The 26,824-nt window shown below is 43.6% G+C and overlaps 1 protein-coding gene across 1 annotated transcript; it reads right to left on the bottom strand.

Annotated features, from left to right (window-relative positions):
* Nucleotides 1-3,442: 3,442 nt before the first annotated feature.
* On the bottom strand, nt 3,443-26,329 carry Stard7 (StAR related lipid transfer domain containing 7). Its single transcript, XM_075962085.1, has 8 exons — nt 25,679-26,329; nt 14,813-15,021; nt 14,451-14,500; nt 10,404-10,514; nt 10,243-10,325; nt 9,660-9,759; nt 6,732-6,816; nt 3,443-5,243 (listed from the first exon to the last, which is right to left on the bottom strand). Exons 1-8 carry the CDS (start codon nt 25,975-25,977, stop codon nt 5,059-5,061), a joined length of 1,122 nt encoding a protein of 373 aa, XP_075818200.1. The 5' UTR covers nt 25,978-26,329; the 3' UTR covers nt 3,443-5,058.
* Between the last annotated feature and the right edge of the window lie 495 nt (nt 26,330-26,824).

Genomic DNA, 26,824 nt, shown 5'->3' with positions numbered 1-26,824 from the left:
TCTTCTGGAAAGGTCAACCATGCCAGAGTTAGTGCCTCCACCTCCAAGGCTGGGTCCCACCCCTGACATGCAGAAACTGATTCTACACCAAGGCAGGGCAGGAGCCTGGGACTAGGGAACCACGAAGCCACTGTGCTGGTGGGCTGGCTGCACTCATGAGATCAAATGGTAGATTCATTTCAGTCATGTTTATGAAACCATAACCCTAACCTGCACAGCACAGCCTTCAGACATGAAGAATGCATTAACTGCCTAAATGCTCAAAAATACTGTTTTTTAAGCTCTTGCACTGCAATTTTAGGCGTGTTTAGGCTATGTAGATGTAGTCAGATCTTGATTTACCTCCTGCATTCATCTGTGGCCATAACTAAGCATTCTTCGGGGAAAACATCTTTGACAGCACACAGCCGGGAGTTCTGTTTGCATGACACACTAAGCAGCTCTTCAGGTTTATGGGAACGGAATGTCTTGTATCGAGACCACCACTTTTATCCACGTTAATTCTTAAGATTTTTATTGGAAATAATACATCTTAGATTTTTCTATTTTCAGTATCTGGATCCTACCATGCTAAAGACAGAGACTAATTACTTTGAAATGAAAGACTTTTAGAAAGTGTTACTGGGCATACTGGTGCATACCTATACGACCAGGAAGCAAACACAGGAGGATTGTTAAATGTTCAAGGTTAGCCTGATCTGCACAGTGAGTTCCAAAGCTGAAATAAACAAATTTTAAGTTGTGTTTTAATCGTTGGATAGTCTGGCCGGCTTGGAACTCATTATGTAGTCCAGGCTGACCTCAAACTCTCAAAATTCTACCTGCCTTTGCCTCCAAGGTGAATAGTAGGATTAAAGGCAAGTCACCATACTGGGCTCTAATATGGCCCTCCATCCATCCCTCTTTTATTTATTTATTTTTTTATTTTTTCGAGACAGGGTTTCTCTGTAGCTTTGGTGCCTGTCCTGGAACTAGCTCTTGTAGACCAGGCTGGTCTCGAACTCACAGAGATCTGCCTGCCTCTGCCTCCCGAGTGCTAAGATTTATTTATTTCTGAGTGCTCTATCTACATGCACAATTTTATGCAGAAGAGGGCATCAGATCCCACTATAGATGGTTGTGAGCTACCATGCGGTTGTCGGGAACTGAGCTCTCAGGAACTCTGGAAGAGCAGCCAGTGTTCTTAGACACCAAGTCATCTCTCAAGACCCCTGCTTTTAGAACCCGGAACCACCAACTTAGGAGTGTCCCCACCTAGAGTGGGCTGCCCCCCCCCCCGTCAATCAACAGTCATCTATAGTGGGATCTGATGCCCTCCTCTGGCATAAGGTCATACATGCTCATGGAACACTCATAAAATAAACAGACTGACTCCAATAACTCTAGCTTGTGTCAAGTTGACATAAAACTAGCCAACACACTCACAAACAATAAACAAACGGGTAAATAAATAAGTGAATAAAACAAATATAAACCTACAGGACTGGGGCTGGAGAGATGGCTCAGTGGTTAAGAGCATTGCCTGCTCTTCCAAAGGTCCTGAGTTCAATTCCCAGCAACCACATGGTGGCTCACAACCATCTGTAATAAGGTCTGGTGCCCTCTTCTGGCCTGCAGGCATACACACAGATAGAATATTGTATACATAACAAATAAATATTTAAAAAAAAAAATAAATAAACCTACAGGACTTATGGAAAAATGAGCTCAAAAACTATGATAAAGCAAATCAGTGGCACACTAATTCATCCTGAAAAAGCCTATAACATGCTGGCAGAAGCCCACTGGTCTGCCTACTACTCTCTGGCCAGGGGAAGAGAATGAGGGAACACAGTGATAAAGATGAAGCATAAGCTAGAGAGAAAGGCGGGCACAACACCAGGGCCAGGCTCCACTGCAGTTGCAGCTTACAATGAAGACGGTCCAGTCCTGTGAAGAGACAGGGAGCTTTGTGCCCTGGAAGTGTGCCTTGTATGTCTATGCAGTTCCATTCAGCCAGGTACACCTATCTATTCCCCTAGCATTATTATCCACAGGCAAAACCAAGTACAAATCCAAATTCTTCGATGCTCCAAAACTTCTCAAATTAATCGCTCCCCCTGAAGAAATATGGATCCTAAAAGAGCCTATAAGGTAACCCATCTTCTACCAAGCCTGTCTACAGACCTGACAGTGATTCTCTCTCTCGTTTTCAAGACAGGGTTTCTCTGTGTAGCCCTGTCTGCTTTGGAACTAGCTCCATTGACCAGGCTTTCCTCAAACTCACAGAGATCCTTGTTGCAGTTTCTTCTGAGTTCTGCATCCAGAACAGTTTCAAGGCTTCTGGCTAAGATGATCAAGCCTCACAGAATACTCCAATCAGGACTTGACCATAATCCTAAATTTTTTGGGGCCCCCATAAGATTACCAATGCCCCAATCAGCAGGAAGTAACATAGAAAACTAAGTCCACATTCCCCCCAAAATTGATTATGAATGTTTTTGTCTTTGTTTAGTGTGTTGATTACAAATTGTTAGGGATAAAGGCCAGGAAAAAAAGCTAAACAAAGGAGATTAGATTCAAGGTCTTATTTTGAAAAGAAATAAAAAGGGAACTGCTGTGGGATAATGCAAGATTTGTATTTGTATGCCGGGCGGTGGTGGCGCACGCCTTTAATCCCAGCACTCGGGACGCAGAGGCAGTCGGATCTCTGGGAGTTCGAGACCAGCCTGGTCTACAAGAGCTAGTTCCGGGACGGGCACCAAAGCTACAGAGAAACCCTGTCTCGAAAAACCAAAAAAAAAAAAAAAAGATTTGTATTTGTAACTCATATTGGTTTAATAAAACACTGACTGACCAGTAGCCAGGCAGGAAGTATAAACAGGGTGACCAGACTAAGAAAATTCTGGGAAGAGGAAAGGCAGAGACACAGTCACCAGCCAGACATAGAGGAAGCAAGATGAGAATGCCTCACTGAGACAAGGTACCAAGCCAAATAGCTAAACATAGACAAGAACTGTGTGTTAATTTAAGTTATAGGAGCTAGTTAATAATAAGCCTGAGCTAACAGGCCAAACGGTTTATAATTAATATAAGACTGTGTGTTTCTTTGGGACTGAATGGCTGTGGGACCAAGTGGGCTACAGATCCGCCTGCCTCTGCACTCTGAGCATTGGCATTAAAGGCGTGTGCAAGCACCACCCAACTCACTGATTTTCTTAGTGAGACCTTGTTCTTACCTGATCTATGAGTCAGTAGATCAAAATACCAGAGTAGAGACAGATATTTCCAGTTCCCAAGCTGGTCACTTAGGGGCCACAGTCTTTGCAAGGAGGCTAGGCTTTGTATCACTCATTGCCTGCCAAGAAAGAAAAAGGCCCACCAATGTCCTATAACAACTTTGTGATTAGGATGACAAAGAGCCCAACATACACAATTTCCCCACTACATGGTCAAAAGTAAATACTCTTCTGTAGCAATCTTTATTTATTCACACATTTGATAAAAATGTCACAGTTAGGAGCAAACTCATTATGATGACACAGGTAACTTTACAGAGTCAAAGCACTGTTAAGTCAGAACAAGGGCAACCATACTGCTTAATACCCGCACCCGGCATACACACGCACACACTCACACATTCACCTACAGGTGCCAAATTCAGATAAAAGGTTTCTGTCAGGTCTTGGGGAGAAGGGAGAAACGATCACTGAAAGACACTGGGACTGCTCAATGCATCTCTCTGCTCTGCCAGCAATCAAGAAGACATGAAACATCGGGGGAATTAGTTGTTTTCTTGGCACAGAAGTGAGTAGGCAACAAGAATTTTAAAAAAAGGGTTAAGTTCACCTTGGGTTTAGTTTCCTTTTTCAACACCACAACAGGGTAGCAAGCAAGAAAAAAAGAGAAATTCAGCTATATAAACTCCAGGGAAAAAAAGGGAGGGAGGAAGATTTAAAACTTGATCCCTATTTACCATAAAGAAACCAGCAAGGCCAGGCTCATATCATCTGGTTGTGATCTTATCCAAACTGTGTGTCTTATTTCTATGTCAGTTCTGGAGAGAAATGTTTTAGAGGATCAAGAGAGTCACATAAGCCACATCCCTACCATATTGGTACGGGGCAAGACTTCATCTGCTGGCCCACATGACACCTTACAGTTTTGAAAATTCTGAGAAAATGGTATAACCACAATCCACTACCTTTAGCACTCCAGGAAGGCCCAGTCAATCTGCAGTGGGAAAATAACGCCCGAACAAATAAGAAGGAGCTGTGCTCAAATCTGCAACTCCAATTTTGCTACAAAGGTTAAAAAGGAAATCTAGTTACTTTTATGTGAGATGTTTTGTGCGCACTTCCACTGACCCTATCAAAACACTGATGTCATCAATAGAAAGTTATGTCTAAAGGGGTTTGTCTCTGGTGCTCCTGGCAAGTGGGCTAAGGCTAGGGCAGAGGCGCAACCCAACAAGCACAGCCCATGAACACAGAAAGGCCGGTTACGATGAAAACCGCTTTGAGTCAGATGAATCAGTGTCATGGTATTTTGTAGGGGCAAGGATCCCTTGGTACAAACTTCGTGTCTCTAATGATAAAGCAAGGTGAGGAAAGGCACTTAGCTCAGCCAGTGCTCACATCACCATAGGACTGTTACCAAGAGCACTCCTAGTGACCCCTTAGTGAAAACTCAGGGCCAACCAGTTTCCAAGTGACCTACAGAACTGTAGGATATCCAGAGCGCTGCACAACCAATGGTGGCATTTGGAATGTCAGCGATGAAGCTTCTTGGAGGAGGCAGATAGGAGTCATCCCCTTCTGGCCTAAAGTGAGAGGTTTGTTCCAAATTAGCTGGACTTCACAACAGCTGGCCTGAAACACGACGACTCCATGATGCCATGGTCCTCTGTTTGGTAAAAAGCAACAGGGCTCCAAATGAAATCTAACTCCAGTTCTAATTCTCTCACACTGACATTTACAGCAGATGTCTTCGAACACGCGTGACTTGTCCCTGTCCTGCAGCAGAGTTGAGGGAGCAAGGCAGGGCCAGGAATGCCTGTCTCTCCTCATCCCAAAGGCCTTAAGCATACTCAATCCGAGCCGGGCCACGGCTACCCTCACTCTTCCGTTCGGAGGATGGAGCAGTAGGCTTGGCCTCACTGCTCATTTCCAGAGGCTTAGTCGAGATGTAGTCCTTCACTTTGATCTCCATGTTCTTGGCTTTCAGAGTGGCCATATGCAGCTTCTCCAGGAAATCTGGCATGCCTATCAGGACACAGAAGAAGCTGGTCAAGCTGCTGTGATGATTAGTTTTTTTGTCAACCGGACACAAGCTAGAGAGTTCTCTGGGAAGAGGGAGCGAGCCTCAGTTAAGAGGAGAAAATGCCTCTGTTAAGACTGGTCTCTTGGAAAGCATGTGGGGGTATTTTCTTAATTAATGATTGAAGTGGGAAGGCCCAGCTCAGTGGGCAGTATCATACCTACCTAGTCAGGTGATCCTAGGTTGTATAAAACAGCTGAGCAAACCAATAAGCAATGCTCCACTTCAGTTGTCTGCCCTAACTTCCTTCAATGGACATAAGCTAGAAGATGAAATAAATCTTTTCCCTCTCAAGTCATGGTGTTCATTAGCGCAACAGAAAGCAAATTAGGACAGCGAACACACAAGCTAATAACATGTTCAAAATCCAAACTTAGTCTCTCTAATGGTAGGCCAACAACGGTTTGAATGAAAACCCATGAGTGATATCTGCCTCCCAGAACGGCTCCCTGTGCAAACTGTGAAAGTTACCCACAACTGATCTTTTCATCAGGCCACTGAATTCCCAAATGCCTCTTCTAGGTGATTAAAATATTACTTAGTGATATAGTAAAAAAACAAAACAACAACAACAACAACAAAAACCCTGTCATTTAATTTAGATAAATGAACACATATATATCTAATTTCCCATCCCCCTCTGGAACAACTGGGACATTGAAGTAGGAGGATCTAGAGGTTAAAACCAAGCCAGGTGTGGTGGTGCATGCTTTTAATCCAAGCACTTGGGAGGATCTCTGTGAGTTTGAGGCCAGCCTGGTCTACAGAGTGAGTTCCAGGATAGTCAGGGCTACACAGAGAAACCCTGTCTCAAAAAACAAAAACAAAACAAAAAGGAATTTAAAGCCAGCCTGGGCTATCCAAGATCTTCTAAAAAACAATACAAAAGAAAAATCAAACCAAAACAATGAAACTCACGTGAGAATGCTTCCTAAGACAAGGTATCAGAAGTGAGGGGTGTGATTATGGCTATGGCACGCAGCCCTTCTTAGGTAGTGGTCATTCCCCTAGGCAACTGTCCCACAACTAAGTCTTCTTGGCCAGATCTCACAGTCTTCAACATTTTGGTTTTATCAGATGTTACCTAGGCTGACCCTGATCCTCCTGCCTCAGCCCCTGTATCCACTACTGAGATTACCAGTGTGTATACCACCAACCTAGCCATTCAACACTACTGAGCAAAAAATCTAAATACATCAGTGCACACATCTATATGTAAGGCACCAAAGTGATGTCTTAAAAACTCTCCTCTGGAACCTCTGTGCTTCTTACCCTTCAAATCCCACTTAGAGGCTATAATGAAATGGGAAGATTGTTCAAATATCCCCAACATGTCTAAAAAATGGTTAAGTACCAACCCTCCTGTTGCCATTAAGACAAAAAAACAAATTGTTCAGCTCAGGTTCAGACCCCCTATGCATACCCCTGCTTACCACTGGAAACCATCCAGCTGACACAGTAGCGAGGAAACACTGTCTGTGGATTGTCACTGTAAGTCAGTAAGTAATCAAAGCCATTCTGGAAAAGAAATACAGCAAAGTTGGAGGCACCTGGATCTCTCACAGCAACTCTACATCCAGTACCAGAAATAACCATGACCCAAAACTGCAGTGAAGAGTGCAATACCCTGTGCACAAAAAAAATAAATAAAAAAAAACTGAGAGTGAAGGCCGGCGGCTGCTTATTCAGAGAAAGGCCCTTGACCATCTTGTTCTTGGTAAATGAAGTTTTCTGTGCCCAAATCATGACAAATATCAAGAGGCCTCTGTGAAAGATGGATTTTCTCCACGGAGGTCCAAACTTACATGTTAAATAGACGGTGCTGAGACCAGCTTCTAGTGAAAACTCCAGCACCAAGTCTCTAACAGGTTGCTGGCCAAAAACACACATTGTTGCATCTTGGTGCTAGAGAACAAAGCCTCAAGACTATTCTGTGTCTTCTTCCTTTATAATCCAGCTGTGTATCCCTACTGCATTACTGCCCTAAACAGCTAGGAGTACACTATTTGCCAAGTCCTGAAGGTCTTTCTAGCAAGTCTTCAACCATGGGAGTAGCCTTGAGGAGCCCAGTACAGATGCCCAAGGTTTACAACTTAAAGATCTCACCTTCCCCTTCTCTCTCAGTGCTAATAACTGTTTACAGAACACTATGCAGCGGGAGCTGCCTTAGGTCCTTGCAGCCTATAATGCAGTACCCTCATCCAATGCAGAACATTGGTGAAAATGGCTGTGACTACATGGATCTGAGCAGATGGCTAAACTGTACAGTCATAGGACTCAGTTCACATCTCCAGCACCCATGTAAAAAACTTCATGTGCCTGTAACCAAGTGCTAATTAGTGAGATGGGAGGGTTGGCGGAGACAAGAGGATTGCTGGGACTTGCTTGACAGACATCCTACCAAAAAGCTCTGGGTTCAGTGAAACACCCTGTCTCAAGGGAATAGGAAATAGCGATATGTGATGTCTTTCTCTGGCCTCCCAAGCATGCACACGCACGCACGCACACGCACACGCACACACACACACACTACATGTATATATATATATATATATATATATGCCTTAGGGAGTAGGAGAAGAATGGCTAAATTACCAAAAGATGTACATATTCAATATAATCACCCAAAAACATTATTTATTTACAGAAGTGGAAAAGAAAAACCCTAAAGTTTGTACGGAAGACGGAAACAAAAAACACAAACAGAAAACGGAATCCCAAATAGCCAAAGCAATCCTGGGCATAAGCAAAGAGCAATGATGGCAGAGTTATCATAGTTTCCAATTTCAAAGCCTACTACAAAGCCATATTAACAAAACATGGTACTAGCACAAGAAGAGAACAAAAAAGGACTTACTCATAAGACCATGCACTTCTTCAGCCCTCTGAGTTTCAACAAAAATGCCAAGAAGACACAATGGAAAAAAAGGTATGCTCTTTGACAAACAGTGCTAGGAAAACTGGATACCCACATGTTCAAGAATGAAACTAATACCTCAGATCTCATCCTACATAAAATTTTATTCAAGCTGGGCATGCTTTCTTTAATCCCAACACTTGGGAGGCAGAGGCAGATCCATCTCTTTGGGTTTGAGGCCAGTCTAGTCTATATAGAAAATTTCAGGACAGCCAGGGTTAGTAGAGAGACACTGTCTAAAAATTGACAGACAGAAGGGTAGACAGATAGAAATTAAAAATACAAGACCTGAAATTTTGAAAATACTAGAGAAAAACAATTCAAGATACTAGCATAACCAAGAACTTTCTCAACAAAACTCCAACAGCTCAGAAAACAGTAATTGACAAAGGAACTAGGTGTAGTCGTGCACACTCACAATCATGACTCTTGGGAGGCAGAGGCAGGAAAACTGCAAATTAGAGGTCAGCCTGGAGTCCAAGTTCCAAGCCAGCCTGGTCTGGGCTACATAATGAGACTGTCTCAAAATCAAATACAATAATAAAGTCATTTGCTTGTGGCATTTAGAATTCCATAAAATTCAGGATTTATCTATTTGTTTACTTATTTGTTGCGGGAGGTCCTTCCGCTCCTCCAGCCAATAGCCACTGAGATACCAACCCATTGGGGCGTGGTCTCTCTCCCTTTAAAAAAGCGGCCACTTCCCTTCTCGCGCTCTTTCTGCTCCGCTTCTGTCCTGACTGCGCAGGCTGTTATCTGGGACGATGATCTGTAAGTTTTTTCCCCTTTAAATAAATAACCATTCTATTAATCATAATTCTAAACTGGTGTGGGATTGTTTTTGACTTACGCCTTTGCCTTCACTTATTTATTTTTGGTTTATCAAGACAGGGTTTCTATGTAGCCATGGCTGTCATGGAACTCACATGAGACCAGGCTGGCCTCAAACTCACAGAGATCTGCTGACCTCTGCTTTCCAAGTGCTGGGATTAAAGGCATGCACCATCACACCCAGCCATAATTTAATTATTTAAAGATTTATTAATTTAAACCTTTATTTTATTTTTTTTTTTGAGACAGGGTTTCTCTGTAGCTTTGGAGCCTGTCCTGGCACTAGCTCTTGTAGACCAGGCTGGCCTCGAACTCACAGAGATCCGCCTGCCTCTGCCTCCCGAGTGCTGGGATTAAAGGCGTGCGCCACCACCGCCCGGCTAAACCTTTATTTTTTGAATTATTTTCTAGCCACCCTTGAAACAATGTGACAGTGAGACCATGGCCCATAATGTACCTAACAAGTTTGCAGGCTGATCCCTCATACCTCTTTCCAGTACACTGCACTCTGACAGCTCACCTCTCCCCGGTTCAGAAAAAGACATTCCTTGGGAGGGCGGCGGGGAGGGGAATCAAAGCTACAACACCCATCCCTAATACGCAGTAAACTCACCTCATCAAATGACTTGTGAGGACGGATAACCATTTGGGATTCATAGGATCTGACCCTGACAAACTCTGGAGACTCTGGCACACTGGGGTGGTCCACAGCACTGTAAGGAGGAAGAGGGGGATTACTGTCTTTGCACTAACCAGTGGTAAGCCAAGGCTAAGAGGGGATGGCCAAGACTCTAAATCACTGACTCAACAAAACCACGCAACTCAACAAAACCACACAGTCAGTGAGATGACTGAACACAATCCAGGTTGTGAAATTATAATATATAGCTCACAGGCTGTATTTCTCGTTTTACCTTTTAAAATAACCAGCATTAAGAAGTTCACAAACCTTCATCAGTACCATGCTTGCCTAGCATGAGTAAGGCTCCAGTTTCTACCCTCAATGCCCACTCCCACCCTCCTGCAAAAGCTTGCAATACTTGTTCAGTTTTCCTGGTAGATCAGCCTATTCCCCAAGCAGGGAGCAGGGATAGACAGGAACTGGCTGCTAGTAAATCTGCAGGGCACTCATGAAGTCAAGCTTAAAGGTGCAGATGGGTGAAGGCAGCTAATGGAACTTAACGAGTTATACATACCGCGACACCAAGACCATCACATTGTTTTCCTGATCCACGCTATACCGACGAACATAAACATAATCCCTCGAGTACATTGGGTACTAAAGAAAGGAGGTGGGATGGGATTAGTGTTCTGCATCACAGACTTGAAAGAAATAAAACCAGTTAACAGTACTCACAGGAAAATGTGTTACCCAATGAAGAACCTCAGAACCACTGACGACATCTCTTTCAATCACCTCCAGCTTGATCACAAGTGCATCCCACTTTTTCCTGTACTCTGTGTCCAGCTGCAAAAGGGAAGATCCAAACAGGGATGCACAAGTTTCTCTGGAGGCTGCATCTCTGACTCAAGGACATTATGGAGAAATAGTGATTTAACTCAACAGTGCCAACGTTTGGAGGCATGGCTGTTTATTAGTTGATTCTCTAAGATTCTTACATACACTGAAGGGGAGCATGTGTGTATGTGTGTGTGTGTACATGTACACATATATGTTCGTGTGCACTTACGCATGTAGGCTGGGTCAATGCTGGCTTTCTTTTCTCACTCTCCAGTTTATTTTTATTTATTTGTTTTGATTTGCGAGACAGGGTTTCTCTGTGTAACCCTGGCTGTCTTGGAACTCAATCTGTAGACCAGACCGGCCTCAAACTCAGAGATCACCTGCTTCTGCCTCCCGAGTGCTGAGATTTATTTTATTAAGACAGGTTCTCTCAAATGGATGGAACTAGAAAACATTATTTTGAGTGAGGTAGCCCAGACACAGAAAGACAATTATCACATATACTCACTTATAGTTGGTTTTTAAACATAAAGCAAAGAAAGCCAGCCTACAAACCACAATCCCAGAGAACTTAGACAAAATATGGACACTAAGAAAGACTTACATAGATCTAATCTACATGGGAAGTATAAAGTAGAAAAAGACAAGATCTCCGGAGTACACTGGGAGCATGGGGACCTTGGGGGAGGATTGAAAGGGGGAGGGAAGAAGAAGAGAGGGGAGCAGAGAAAAATGTAGAGCTCAATAAATATCATGAAAAAAAAAAAAAAAGACAGGTTCTCTCACTAAACCTGAGGCTCAGTGGTTTGACTAGACGGGCTGATTAGCAAATTCTGGGGATCAACTGCCCCTATCTGTCTAGTGCTGGGGTGACTTACAAACACATGCTCCCACTCAGGTTTTACATGAGTGATACAGGAATCTGAACTCATGCTTGATTAGCAAGCATTGTACCCACTGACTCATCCCCCAAAGTCCTGTGAGAGAATTTTTTTTTAAACTTTATGTGTGTATGGTGTTTTGCCTACGTGTCTGTCTGTGCACTACAGCATGTTTGCCTGGTGACCATGTAGGACAGAAGATGGCATTTTAGATCCCCTGGGACTGGAGTTGCAGACTAGAGTGAGCCACCATGTGGTTGCTGGGAACTTGAGTTGTCCAGATAAGACAGTGCTCTCAATCACTGAGCTACTTCTCTAGCCCCTTTGCAGGGAGTCTTACATTGCAGCCAGATATCAGCAACATATGCCTATATTATAAGCAGTTCATGAAGTAGAAACAGGAAAATCAAAAGTTCAACGCAACACTGGACTACCTATCCCAAAAACAAAAAACAAAACAAAACAAAAAAGCCCAAAAGACTGAAGATGCAGCACAGTGGTTAGATTACTTTACTTGTCTAGCAAGTTTTGACAGCTCATGCTCAGTTCCCATTATCATGTATGTGTATGCACAGACATAAACAAAAGCTATGCAATTGAAATGTCTGTGGAATGGAATTATCAATAACAATGTTTGCCACCTGTTATCATTAGCTTTAACTGTCAACTTGACACAGCCTGGAGTCACCTGAGAAGGGGAAGTCAGATAAGACTGGCCTATTGGTGTCTATGGGGGACTGTCTTGACTGTTAATTGACTAAGGGGCACAGCCTACTATGGACAGTATCATTCCCTGGGAAGGAGGTCCTGGACTATGTAATAAAGCTAGCTAAACATGAGCCTGGAAGAGAGCTAATAAATAATATTCTTCCATGGTTCCTGTTTCAAGTTCCTGTCCCAACTTCTCTCAGTTATTGACAATAACCTGTAAGATGAAATAAACCCTTTCTTCCCCTAAGCTGCTTTTGGTCAGGGAGTTTTACCACAGCCACAGAATGAAACTAGAACACTGACCATGTAAGCCTAACAACCTGAATTCAATACACAGAACTCACATAAATGTGGAAGGAGAAAAAGGAGCAAGGACTCTACAGATCTGTCCTCTGGCCTTCCCAAACTGTATTTGTACCCTCACCTCCACAATAACAATTATAAAAGTTAGAAAGAAAAGGAAATATATGAAGAGAACATAACATATCATATGTAAAGATATAATTCTAAATCACTTTAAACAGAAAAAAGTCTTAAAGTATGAACAGATCTCATCTTTCAGGATGCATTTCTCATCTTTTGGCATTTCAAACGCAGACACACAGTCTGCATCAAAACAAAGCATAACACTGATGTAAACAGTGCCTAGGTGGGCATAGACTTAGTGAGTGTATTGCTGTAGTTCTGTGGATTTAACCCAGAACATATACTGTGCAATGCTCAATTTTCCAAGTATTGTTCTTATTTTTTAAGACAGTCTCATTAAGTTGACCAGGCTGGTCTTGAATTCATTATGTCCCAAAAAGGCTTCAGTCTCCTAAATAGCAAGGATTACAGGCCTATTCCAACAGGCTTGGCATTAGTAGGTATTATTATAATCAACAAATTAGTTACTAAAAGCTTGGCAAAAATCACAACACAATGATGACAGGGATGTGGGGAAAGAGGAATCCTTCTACATTGTTAGTGGAAATATACACTGGTGCAACCATCATGAAAAATCAATACAAAAGTTTCTCAAAAAAAAATTAAAAATAGAACTACCATACGACCCAGCCACACCACTCCTGGGCATATACCTTGCTATAAATGTTTACTGCTGCATTATTCACAAAAGCAAGGAAATTAAATCAAATTAACAGATAGTGAACATGTGGTACTTATGTACAATGGAATTTTATTTAGCCATAGAAAAATGAAATTACAAAACTTTCAGGAAGATGAAAATCTGGAAGTTATATTAAGCAAGGTAACAGACTCAGAAAGACAAATGCCCCCCCCCCCCTCTCTCTCTCTCTCTCTCTCTCTCACATGCAGATCCTAGCTTTAACATTCACATATGTACATTTGTGGGTGTGAGTGTATGTATTAGTCATGAAACCAGAAAGGAGTCTAGGAAAAAGGAAAAGGTACTGATGAAAGAGGGAAGATAACAGAACACATGTGACATCCAAGTTGAAAGGAGTTATTGGGGTAGAAATATAAAAAGGGGGACAGAGGGATATGGGAGAAGACAACCAGCAAAACAAATTATGTTTGTTTCAATGTCATAAGGAAGTCTAACACAGCTGGGAGGTGGTGGTGCACACCTTTAATCCCAGCACTCGGGAGGCAGAGGCAGGTGGATCTCTGTGAGTTCGAGGCCAGCCTGGTCTACAAGAGCTAGTTCCAGGACAGGCTCCAAAGTCACAGAGAAACTCTGTCTCGAAAAACAAAAACAAATACAAACAAACAAAAAAATAAAAGAAGCCTAATACTTTGTATACTTATTTATATGTATATTTTGAGACAGGGTCTCTCTATATAGTCCTTGATGTCCTTGGGCTCTCTATGTAGACCAGGCTAGCCTAGAAATCTGCCTCTTGAGCGCTGGGATTAAAAGTACATGCCATCACATTCAAGTGTGATTAATTTTAAAATTAAATTTTTAAAATGGAACTCTCATGAAAGAAAGTTCTATGTTGCTAGCATTTGGTGATTCCATCTTCCTCTCTTCACTTCTGTTTTACTTTTATTATTTTTGAGACAGGATCTCTAATCATGTAGCTCTAGTTGGCTGTCCTGTCAGGTAGCCCAGGCTGGCCTTGAACTCACAGAGATCCATCCTCCTCCTGCCTCTGCTTCCCAAGTGCTAGGATTAAAGAAATGTGCCACTACACCCAACTCTTTTATTGTTTTCAATTTGTTTGTTTTACCTCTTGGAACAGGGTCTGACTAGCCTTATATGTGTTACACAACACAGGCTTGCCTCTAACTTCAGCAAATCCCCTGCCTCACCTCTCCAAGTGCTGACATTATAGGTATTCAGGGAGCCAGGAAGCTCCAAATCAGGGAAGAATAAACTCACCTGAACATTGAAGAACTGCCGAGGTGTCACATCTGTGTATGTTCCAAAAACTAGAACAACAAGAGGGAGGAGGGAAAGCTTGTCATGCCCTGTCCTCTAAACTGCATTTTAAGTCCACAGGACTGACAGGTCTCAAAGGCAACATCAAAACCTAAAAATTATCCCAGGAGCAGCAAAGCAAGGCACAGATGACATCTATCAAGGAAGAATATGAAAAGCTTGTTATCTGGGAGAGGAAAATAAACAAGAGTTTGGCAAATTTTCAACAGAGCCAGGCTAGAACAGTTTTGGAAGTACAAGAAACAAAGTGCCGCATGCCTGGGCACCATGGACATACGTCAAAGGCAGCAGACATGGCTCACCTCGGTACTGGTAGAGGTGGGTGCCGGGAATTGGGCGCCGCCACAGCTTGAAGTGTTTCTTGTCCATCACCATTTCCCATGGTTCTTCTTTGTCCTTTGACTTTTCATTCCCTTCTGCTGGGGTCTTTGGTTCAGGAGGGCGATTTTCAACTCCAGAACTCTGGAATACATTTGACATTTCCTCCAACCGTTTCATCTCATTTATGGACCTGGAAAGACAGAAACAGGCACCATGTCCATGAAATGAATGAAGTGTCCAAAGACCTGCAAAATGAGGTGTGGTGGGAAACAGCATATTATCTCAATGAACATAAATAAAATCTGAATTAAGCTTGAATACAAGTCTAAACTTGTAATTAGAATTACTTAACCAGTTCCCATTTCTAAATCTATGAGATGTAGAAAATATTAGTACTACTTCAAGCTAGTCGTGAAAGCATACAAAAAGTGCACAAGACCCGGCACAGAGCCTTAAATAACTTACAATAAAAATTTTAACATTTATTTGGGTTTTTGTTTGTTTTTAGTTTTTTTGGTTTTTTTTTCGAGAGGCAGGGTTTCTCTGTGTAGCCCTAGCTGTCCTGGAACTCTCTCTGTAGACCAGGCTGGCCTTAAACTCATAGAGATCCGCCTGCCTCCTTCTCCCAAGTGCTGGGATTAAAGGTATGCGCCACCACCGCCCAGCTATTTGGGGTAGTTTTACTTTGCACGTACACAGTACAATTGTAGGTCCCTTATTCCTGTCACATAACTGCACTTCAAGTCCAGGAGTGACAGGTCTTTAAAGGCAGGTCAGAAACTAGAAATCATGCTGGGGAGTAGCAAAGTGAGACAGAGACATTAATCAAGAAGACTGAGAAGCTGAGTCAGCTTCAATGCTAACCACCAACGTTTTGCCTGCATATATGTCTGTGTGAGGGTGTTGGGTCCCCTGGAACTGGAGTTTCAGGCAGTTATGAGCTACCATGTGGGTGTTGGGAATTGAGCCAGGGTCCTCTGGAAGAGCAGTCAGTGCTCTTAACCACTGAGCCACCTCTCCAACCCCACACCTGGCTTTTTAAAAATGTGTGTCTAGAGATCAAACCCAAGATGTTAGGCTTGAGCTCAAGGTGCCTGGCCCCACTTGCCTTTTAAAAAACTCAACAATGTTTCATTTTTGAGACAAAATCTTACTGTGTAACAATGGCTGGCCTGAAACTAAGTAAACCAGACTAGCCTTGAACTCAAAAGGTATCTACCAGCCACTGCTTCCTGAGTGCTAAAGGTGTGTGCCACCACACTTAACCTCAATAATGTTTTATAGATTTGTGTTTTAAAGTTTCTTGCAGCTGGACAGTGGTGGCACAGGTCTTTAATCCCAGCACTCAGGAGGCGGGGGCAGGTGATCTCTGTGAGTTTGAGGCCAGCCTGGTCTACAGAGCTACTTCCAGGACAGCCAGGGCTACACAGAGGAACCCTGTCTCAAATACACACATACACACATACACACATACACACACACACACACACACACACACACACACACACACACAGAATTTTATTCTTTTTGATGCTGTTGTAAATGGAATTGTTCATTTCATCTTCAGATTGTTCACTGCTTACTGACTGTTTAACCTATACTCTTAGTATGAACAGTTTACTAAGTTTAACAGTTTTTCAAAAATCCCTTGGTATTTCAATCCACAAGGTAATATTTGATGTAGTTTTACTTCTTCCTTTTCAGTCTGGGTACCTTTCATCTTTCTCCTCCTAACTTCCCTGGCTATAAGCTCTAGTACACTGTTCAAAGGAGGGAGTGAGGGCAGTAGCTTGCCCTGTTGCTGACCTTAGGGGGAAGGTTTCATTTTCTCAGCATGCTAAGAGCTATTTTTAGATGCCCTTTATATAAACCTGAGGAATTTCCCTTTAATTCCCAATCTGTTGAGTGCTATTTTTTTAAGGTTATATATTTGGGTGCTTTTGCCTGTATTTTTGTCTGTTTACCATGCCAAGTGCCTAGTACCCTCTGAGGCCAGAAGGCGGCACTAGATTCCCTGGAATGGGAGTTATAGATTACTGTTAGCTATCATGTGGGTGCTGGGACTTGAACCTAGATCTTCTAGAAGAGCAGTCAATGCTCTTAACCATTAAGTCATTTCTCCAGCTACTGTAAATATTTTTTGAATCACAAAATGAGGTTAGAATTAGTCAAATGCTACCTCTATAAGCTTTTTCTCTATTTTTTTTCTTTCCCAGTATTTGGGAGGGAGAGAGAGATCTCTGTAACTTTAAGGCTACTTCACAGAAAAAAAGAAACCTTGTCTCAACATGTGTATATAAAAGAAACTTTGTCTCAAGGTATACACACACACACACACACACACACACACACTATTTGTGTAGTCCTCACAGAGGCCTGAAAGGGGCATGGGACCACCTAGAGCAAGTTTCAGGGTGTTGTGAAGTGCCCAAAGTGGATGCTGGGAACTGAATTTGGGACCTCTAGAAGAGCAGCATGTGCTCTTAACCACTGAGCCACCCTCTAGTCCCTTCTTTCTCTTTTTTTTGAGATAATCTCACATGGCTCAGGCTAGCCACAATTTGTACCTAAGGATGACCTTAGACTTAACCTTTCTTGTCTCCATTTTCTGAATACTTGGATTACAGGACTGTGCTATCATACTTGGTTAAACAGTGATGGCAACTAAACCTAGGTTTTGCACATACTCCCTCTACCAAGTGAGCTATGTCCCAGCTCCTGTATTTTATTCCATTAATGGGCCATATTAAATTAATTTTGTATGCTGTTGGATTCATTCTTTTAGCACTTGCGCACAAAGGGCTATAAAATCCTAAAATTGGCAGGGCAGTTGTGGTGCATGCCTTTAATCCCAGCACTCAGGAGGCAGCGGCAAATGGATCTCTGTGATTTCGAGGCCAGTTTGGTCTACAGAGCGAGTTCCAGAACAAGTTCCAAAGTTACACAGAGACACTGTCTCAAAAAACAAACCAAAATAAATAAATAAAATACAATCCTAAAATGTGATACAACATAGTATGATTATATAATCCTTGATGATCAATGCTCAGGGATAAAGGCGCAGATTAGTATAATACCCAACAAAGTGTGTTTATGGGCACATCTATGGGGGTAAAGAAAATTCACAAAAAGGCACAGAAGAATTTCTATTGTAGTTTTTTCGGGTTGTTGATGGTGCTATTTGTTTTATTTTTAAGACAATATCTCGTTAGACTGCCTTCAAACTCCTGATCTTCCTGCTGCAGCCCTCCAAATGCTGAGTTGCAGGCATGTATCCCTGGCTTTATTTCTTAAATGTTATATATTTAATGTCTTTTATTCTTTAATCTTGTTATATCTGAAACATTTTAAGAAAATGATTTTTTTTTAACATGGTACTCCAAAACTGGTCAAAAGCTCCTGGCTGGGGTAGGATATAGGCCCTAGGGGGAAATCTACAACTTTCAGTTTTGCTAAATGGTAAATATTTATGCTTATACCCACAGAGTAGAACTGTTCTCTCTGTCAGAGGTCAGAGAAGCTTCTTTTTATAGTGGGTGGCAGCTAATGCAGAGACTCAAAGTGCTGAAAAACTCAGTCTTAAATGAGGCATCTGTATCACAAGTGTAAGAAACACTAGATACTAATTTTTTCCTCATCTTCCCCTCCTACATGCAAATGTTTTGATCCTTCCCCACCCAGTACACAGGGCTCCTGTTTCATTCCAAGAACCCAGTAGCCTGGCTCAGTGATCCCCACCCCCTCAGAGCAATGACTTCTTTCTCCTTGGATCAGTAAACCCTTTTCCATTCCATATTTGCCAAACTGGAAAGACTGTGAGGTTGAACCCCAGTTAATGTAATGGGAGAAAAGATAAAGTTGCCAATTGTGTTAGAATACAAGAACCAAGCACACTTCCTGCTCTTCGGCTTTGATGAGCAGTGCCCCCCCCCCTTTGATTTGTTTGTTTTTTGAGACAGGGTTTCTCTCTGTGTGTGCCTTTGTCCTGTCCTGGAACTCATTCTGTAGACCAGGCTGGCTTCAATCCACCTGCTTCTGCCTCTTCAGTGGGGATTAAAGGTGTGCACCACCACTGCCTGGCTATCAGTCCACCTTCTTGATGAAGAGTAAAATTTTGCTTTGTTGAGACACTTAACTAGAGTGGTGATCTCTTTCTTTGCCACTCCTGACTTATTTCTAAAACAAACCTCGAAAGTTAAGAAATGCTATTTTCAACACGATGTGGCTGCTCTACTCATGAACGTACAACAGCTGTGGTAACCTGCAGAAGATCAAGCCAGGCAACATTCCAGTATGGACAGGTGGGAGTTCATGAAGCCCCAACCCTAAGGAGCTAGTGGCAGGCAGTTTATGGCTGCTGAGGGAGAGGGAGTCATTGTCTTCGAGTTGCTCAAGCTCTGATGAATGGTCTCACAATCACATCCATGCAAGCAGTACTAACTAGACTTAGTGGGTCAAGGGGAAAAAGTGGTATCCTAGTAGGTTCTAGGGGCAACAGGACAGCAAAGGTAGGAACAGATATGATCAAGATACAATGTATACATACATGTTTGAAGTTGTCAAAAAATAGACAAAACATGGCTTGTATCTTATAAACAACTTTAAATAGTAAACAGGAAAGAAAACCTGCTGGTTGACTGCAAATAATAGGGTGCAATTCAAGACTGAGGCCAGCCATGGGTGTAGCCTAACACGCCTGACCTGCATTACAGCACTTGGGAGGCAGTCAGAAGGAAAGTTTGAGGCCGCTTCAACTGTTTGAATTACACAGTAAGTTTGAGTTACATAAGATCCTGTCTCAAAAAACAAAACGAAACAAAAAAAAAAAATAGGGTAATAGTGTTTATGTAGTGTATACAAGTCCTGGGTTTGAGCCCCAGCATTGAACAACAAAAGACTAGGAAAACAGCAATTACTAACATACTGAAATAAGGGTAATTCCTACAGAGTTAATGACATGAATTTTCTTTTATTCTCTACAGAAACAAATCACAGTATACTATAATAATCTATCTTTATTTCTGCCGCCTTTGCTAAATAATGAATCTCTTTGGTTCCAACTCCTAGTATCTCTATGGTAAGTGTAAATAGTCAACAAGTATTTGTTGAATAAACTGAGTAAATGAAAATACAGTAGACCTCAGTAATTCAAATTCTTACAGTAAAACATTACATTAATATGCTGCTTTCAAAGCTAAAAACATACCAGGAGCAATGTCACATGTTTGTAATCTCAACATTAAGGAAACTGAGGTAGAAGGATTATGATCAAGGTCATCTTAGACCATAGGCCAACCAGGGCTACATTCGATGCTTTTTAAAAAATGAAAAAAAGGAAGATTCAAACTTAAATTATTGGCAATGCAAGACTAAATTTATGGGCAATTTAGCAGTCCTTGAGAGCAGTCTGTAGTTCTAGCTCTAAATCCAAATGACTGTGTGATACTATAAGATTTCATTTTACCTGTAAAGTGAAGACATCTTTTCTTTTTATCGTTTGGTTTTGTTTTCAAAGACAGGGGGGTTTCTCTGTGTAGCCCTGGTTGTCCTGGAACTAACTCTGTAGACCTGGCCTCGAACTCAAGAGATCCACCTGCCTCTGCCTAAGTGCTGGGATTAAAAAGGGATGCGCCACCACGACCACCCAGCAAGACATCTTTTATTTTGAAGGTTCTCATTAACTCTAGAATTCCAAATTACGAGAATTTTTTTAAACTTTAGACTTAGGTAACAAGATTTATATTGAGCCAGGCATGGTGGTGTTCACGTTTAATCCCAACACTAGGGAGGCAGAGGCAGGTGTATCTCTGAGTTCAAGGCAGCCCTCAGAATGAATTCTTGGACAGCTGGGGCTATACAGAGAAACCCTATCTGGGGTGTGGGGTAGTCTCATCATTTTTTTTGGAAAGTTTATAAATAGAAGTTGCAAAATGTAATGCAAGGCTATCCCTGCAAAGGTGTAAGTATAGGAATATGGCCTGCATCTTACTAATGCAGGCAGTTAGATCTTGCAGAAGAGATCAAGAGCACAATCACAACACCGCTTGCCTAGAGAACAATTCCAGGCCTGACTTGGAAAGAAGTAAGGGCATTGTTCTTTTTTTTTTTTTTTTTGGTTTTTCGAGACAGGGTTTCTCTGTGGCTTTGGAGCCTATCCTGGAACTAGCTCTTGTAGACCAGGCTGGTCTCGAACTCACAGAGATCCGCCTGCCTCTGCCTCCCGAGTGCTGGGATTAAAGGCGTGTGCCACCACCGCCCGGCAAGGGCATTGTTCTTGACACTAAAGCATTCTTCTGAGACAGGGTCTCTCTATGGAACCTTGGTGTCCTGGAACTTGCAATGTAGATCAGGCTGGCCTCTACCTAGCTCACAGAGATACACTTGCCTATGGTTCCAGAGTGCTGGAATTAAAAAGGCATGTTCTTTAGAAATGCATTCTTAAATATCAAGCTCCATTCCTGAAGGAGAGAAGCATAAATCTGTTTCCCCTGGTAAACAACAGGGACTAAGGCTGGTGATACAGCTCAGGGTGGGTGGTGGTGGTGACACCTTTTTAATCCCAGCGCTCAGAGACAGAGGCAGTTGTCACTGAGTTTGAGGCCAGGTCTACAGCAAGTTCCAGGACAACCAGAGCTATTCTTGTCCAACAAACACACACATACACGTAAGGTCCTGAGTCACTCCCTAGCACTCACAAAACACATATATACTGGCACATATCTGTAATCGCGGCACTCAGGAGGTATCAACAGAAGAATATGATGTCCAAGGCTATCCTTACGCACAGAGTGAGTTCAACACCAGCTAGGCTATAGCATCCAGTATACATGCACTCTTGGAAAAGCACAGTACGAAAGATGGAGGAAGACTTGACCATTAATGCCCTGCAGGGTTTCAACTGACAAAACACACAAGAGGGACAAACAGTATCATAGATAGCATGTGGGGAAAGGAAACACCTCTTTCCTATGTATCTAATCTTGTTGGGACAGGATAAGTGTCTAAACCCATCTAAGAAGACCTAATAAGAGAGAAAAGGGCAGAAGAGATTATTCCTGAAATAGTAACAAATCTGCAGATTACATTAGTACAAGGATCAAGGAGGGAGTCTACTTTCTTCTCTCCAAAACATTTGAGAAAGGGAAGCTGTGACGACTAAGGAAATCCGAGACACAATGGAACAGAGTAAGCTTACCAACACGTGATTCAGTCAGAGCGCTGGTCTTACCACAAACCTGGGACCCAGGCTCCAGAATAATTCTGGTAGGGCCACCCCCGCAAGTAGGGATTTCAACACAACTGCTTCACCTAACAAAATCTCCTGAAATTCCACACTACTGTCGAGATTTAGAGACTTTTGGCTCTACATAGTGGCACATGCCTTTAATTCCAGGGTTTGGGAGTCAGGTTGATCTCTATGACTTCAAGGATAGCCTGGTATACATAGTGAGTTCTAGGACAGCCAGCATTACATAGCGAGACCATGTCTAGAGACAAACACACAAATAAAAAAGCAAACAAAACAGAAATAGGGATTTTCAGTTACTACTAATTTGAAACAGATCTTGAAATAAGACATAAAATAGTTTATGGCACTTTTTAAAAAGCAGCTAATTAATGGTAAAATAACAGATAAATTCAACAACTCTCAAGCCCCTTCTATGTCGTTTTATTGACCTAAGCGCTTTATCTATAAAATGCACCAAAGTGACTATGGTCATTAAGTTCCTTTAAACCAGAAGGGTTTTCACTAGCTAATAACACGCTAAAAAGTTTAATTAATTCTAAATGCCCAAAAAGACAGAAATGGAGAAATCATCAATTTTTCTTGTGAAAATTTACTAACACTAATTTCTCATTAACCAGAATTACTCAAACTTTTAGAGTAGTGATCTGTAACTTTTTTTAGAGTTAATGGAACATTTCCTCCTAAGTTTTTCTATTTCCTAACATCCTTCCTCTTTCTGTTTCTGTAACTTAAAAGAAAAACTGCTGTATTTTTCCATGAGATTTGTCCTAGTCTGACAGAACACAGGTTAGCACCAGTAACAGTCTACAAACTTATTTTACTTAAGAAGCCAACTGGATGAAAATACTAAAAAGTATTTAGAGAACTGACTTCAGTACCAAAGAGATGGCTCAGGGGGTAGGGCACTTGCCCCTACACCTGAAGACCTGAGTTTGATCCCAGGGTCCCACATGACAGAAGAAACAACTCCCACAAATTATTCTTTGACCTCCACACAAAGGCTGTAGTGTTTAATAGCAACACACCCCATACACACTGATACATACATGTAATAAAAATATAAAAAGAGAAAGATCTACTTCTTTTGCTTATTTTGTTTCGAGACAAGGTTTCTCTGTAGCTTTGGTGCCTGTCCTGGAACTAGCTCTTGTAGACCAGGCTGGCCTCAAACTCAGAGATCCACCTGTGTCTGTGTCTCTGCCTCCCCGCATTGCCTGGCTTGAATCATTGCTACATCAGCTGTAGAAATCATTTTGTTAGTATGTCCCCTACCCCCATGTGTGACAGACAGGATCTTATTCTATAGCCTAGGCTGTCCTGAAACTCATGTTATAGCCTATACTGGCCTCAAACTAGGAACAGTCCTCCTCAGGCTAAATTTAAAAGGTTAAATAAGATTACTAAGATTGGATTTGGTAAGATGTTTTCTTTCTTTTTTTTTCTTTTGAGAAAGGGTCTCTATGTAGCTCTGCGTGTCCATGATGAACCTCACTATGTAGAACAGGCTGGCCTCAAGCTAACATCTCCTACTGCTTCTGTCTCCCAAACACTAGGGGTTAAAGGTATGTGCCACCATACCCAACCTCTAAGAGGTTCTTAAGCACCAAAAGGCTAGGAAGCGAGGCTATTCTTTCCTCATTAAACAAATCAAATCAAATCACGTAAGAGAAAGCACAGGCTGCAGCTCCAGGTGTGACGACAGTCAATAAGAGACTCAAGTGTAGTGGCACACACCTGCAACCCCAGTCCTGCGAAGGCTGGGGCAGAAGAACTAATGTTCAAGGCTGTTAAGCGAAAAGTGGTCAGATCCCACCTCAAAAAACTGAGGGGCAGAGGCAGGCGGATCTCTGAGTTCGAGACCAGCCTGGTCTACAAGAGCTAGTTCCAAAAAACACTGGGGGGGCGGGGCACAAATTACTAAGTAGAAAAGAATATTAAGAATTACCAAAATAGCTATCATGCTTTCTTTCTTTAACGTGTTTACACATAGACTCGTTTGTAATTATGACTTCAGTCCTCTTTGGAGATGGGTGGTGGTGTTCAGCCTTTAATCCCCCTCAGGAGCCTGGTCTACAGAGTGAGTTCTAAAACAGCCAGAGCTACACTGAGAAATTGTTTAAAAAAAAAAACAAAACAAAGTCACCTTTTTTGTCTGCAGCCATACTACCCTGAACACACTCGACTATTATAAAAGCCATCTTTCTTTCTTGCTAGGAACACAGTCCCAGTTCTTTTTTTTTTTTTTTTTTTGGTTTTTCGAGACACGGTTTCTCTGTGGCTTTGGAGCCTGTCCTGGAACTAGCTCTGTAGACCAAGCCTGTCCTGGAACTAGCTCTGTAGACCAGGCTGGTCTCGAACTCAGAGATCCGCCTGCCTCTGCTTCCCGAGTGCTGGGATTAAAGGCGTGTGCCACCATCGCCCGGCCACAGTCCCCGTTCTTAAGAGAGACTAGCATTTGTTCTCAATTCAGGATTGCACAAATCACTGGTTGACATTTGAGTATTATATATCCCAAATAGGTCACACTATAAACTTTACTGTTCTGTTCTCATTTTTAAAGTAGCAAAAACAGTAAAACAGGTTCTCTCCCTGTTTAAGAAATATTTGGAAGAAACAGACTCTCAGGTGTGTGTGGGGTAAACACGGGACGGCGGACGACAGGCCTTGGACGGTGGTGGCGCATGCCTTTAATCCCAGCACTCAGGAGGCAGAGGCAGGAGAATCTCTGTGAGTTCGAGGCCAGCCTGGTCTACAAGAGCTAGTTCCAGAACAGACTCTAAAGCTACAGAGAAACCCTGTCTTGAGAAACCAAAAAAAAAAAAAAAAAGTGAGGGGCAGGTGAGGGCACAATAGAGAGTATCTGTTTAAAGGGAATATAGAAACAACCTAAAGCAGAAACATTTACCTTTTAAGGTTATCTGGGAATGATAAAGTCAGAACTACAGACTAACAAAAATAAATGCCAATAAGCTTTTCCACAGACAAAGCCTAATGTCACAGTATTCGAAGAATTCCAAAGCTGCAAAAATGTAACCTAACTCTTACACGTTAGAATGTCCGAGGCACTGTTTTGTGCCAACAGGCAAACACCTCCCAGCTTCTTAAATGTGCCAAGACACAAGTCACAGTGACAGAGGCTGGCCGCGCAAAGCCCGAGTCCCATCTGGATTGCAGTCATTTTATAAATGGCAAGATGTATCACACACACACACACACACACACCCCTTGGGCTTATTTTAAAGCCCGATTTCAATGTGCGCTTTTTTGGGGGGTATGCTGATTACCAGAAAAACAGCCTCTATACCTTAGATATCTAATTTGGTTTTGGAATATTTCTTTAGTGCCATACTACCCATTAGAAGCGCCCCCCCACGCCCCCGCTTCCAGTTATTTTTAACCTGACAAATGGAATTAACAGACAAGAGGCAATAATTTTAGCGTGGTGCTAAAACGGGTTCAGTTTGTTGCATCGTCACTCAAAAGACCACCGGGCAAACGGGGCACTGACGACAGGGCAGGACCCGAGGTGCCCACCAACCTCTCCCCAGGCCCACCCCTCTCGACCGAACAGGGTCTCTGCTGCAGACAAGAGGCTCACCTCTGCAACTCCTCCTCCTGGATCCTCTCCTCGTCCCACACGAAGACACCGGCGAGCGCCGCCATCAAGGCAGAGGCATGGCCGGGAGGGCCGCGCAGCCGGCGCCAGAGGCGTCCGAGCAGGACGCAGCGCGAGCTCTCCGAATACAGGCGACCGTAGAGCTGCGCGATCTGCTGAGCTCGCCGCACGCGCAGGCCCGTCACGAAGCGACACTGATTGGCCAGCACGGCCAGCAGGCCCCCGCCCCGCGCGCCCGCTAGCCAGGCGGCCAGGGTGGCTGGGGGCCTCCGCGGGAACATCTCGGCCTCTGCGGGTCCCCGCGCCTGCCGCTAGGGCCCCCCGAGAGACGAAGGGCCGGGGAGCCGGGCCGCCCGCTTACTTCCCTTAACTGGCCGACCCCGAGGCGGCCTCACGCTCCCGATGCCAGGAGCCAACCCTCATGCCTCTCTGCAGAAGCCGCTGAGGTAGCGCGGATTCGGAGGAGAGCGCCGCTGCACGAGGCCTCCTCGCTCCTGGCGACCCGCTAGTCTGCGTGTGCGGAAGCTCCCGGGTCCCAGCATCCGGTGCGCGGGAAGGAGAGAGGTGGGCGCCCCGGGCAGCAGCAGCAGAGGTCCCGAGCGCCCGTGTCCGCCCCTCGCGCGGAGCGCGCGCAACCCAACCTGGCTCCCCTGCCCGCGCTCTGATTGGATGCAGCTCAGACACCCGGGCGCTCATTGGCCGAGCCGAGTGTTCCTCCGCCCTTGCCCCCGGCCGCTAATTAGCAAGCTAGGTGGCGCGGCGCGACGGCCCGTCAAGGGCGCCCGAACAGTGACCCTCGGACCCCGGCGCGGCCGCCATTTGGGGACGTCCCCGACCGCCCGCCGGAGAGGCGCGGTCAGGTGTGCTGTTCCTTTGTGCTGAGCGGCCCGCCCCGTTGACCGTCTCCACAGTGCAGGGAGGGGCGGGTCTGTACTATGGAGGGCGGTGCACACCCTACGTGAACAGGGACCTGCCGGCCTGGGGTCACCTGCCGCCGGGACCTTCCGGGACCTCGTCGGCGGGATTCTTCAAAACCTCCTGAGCAGCTGCAGCTGGGACTCTGCAGGTTCGGGGTTCCGGCTCCGAGAGAGGGACAGTGGCCCATCCTCAGGGCCGAGGAACACCTTG

This window comes from Microtus pennsylvanicus, chromosome 2, assembly GCF_037038515.1.
Source record: "Microtus pennsylvanicus isolate mMicPen1 chromosome 2, mMicPen1.hap1, whole genome shotgun sequence".
In the NCBI taxonomy this organism is placed as follows: domain Eukaryota; kingdom Metazoa; phylum Chordata; class Mammalia; order Rodentia; family Cricetidae; genus Microtus; species Microtus pennsylvanicus.
This window is presented reverse-complemented; position numbering and strand designations above follow the sequence as displayed.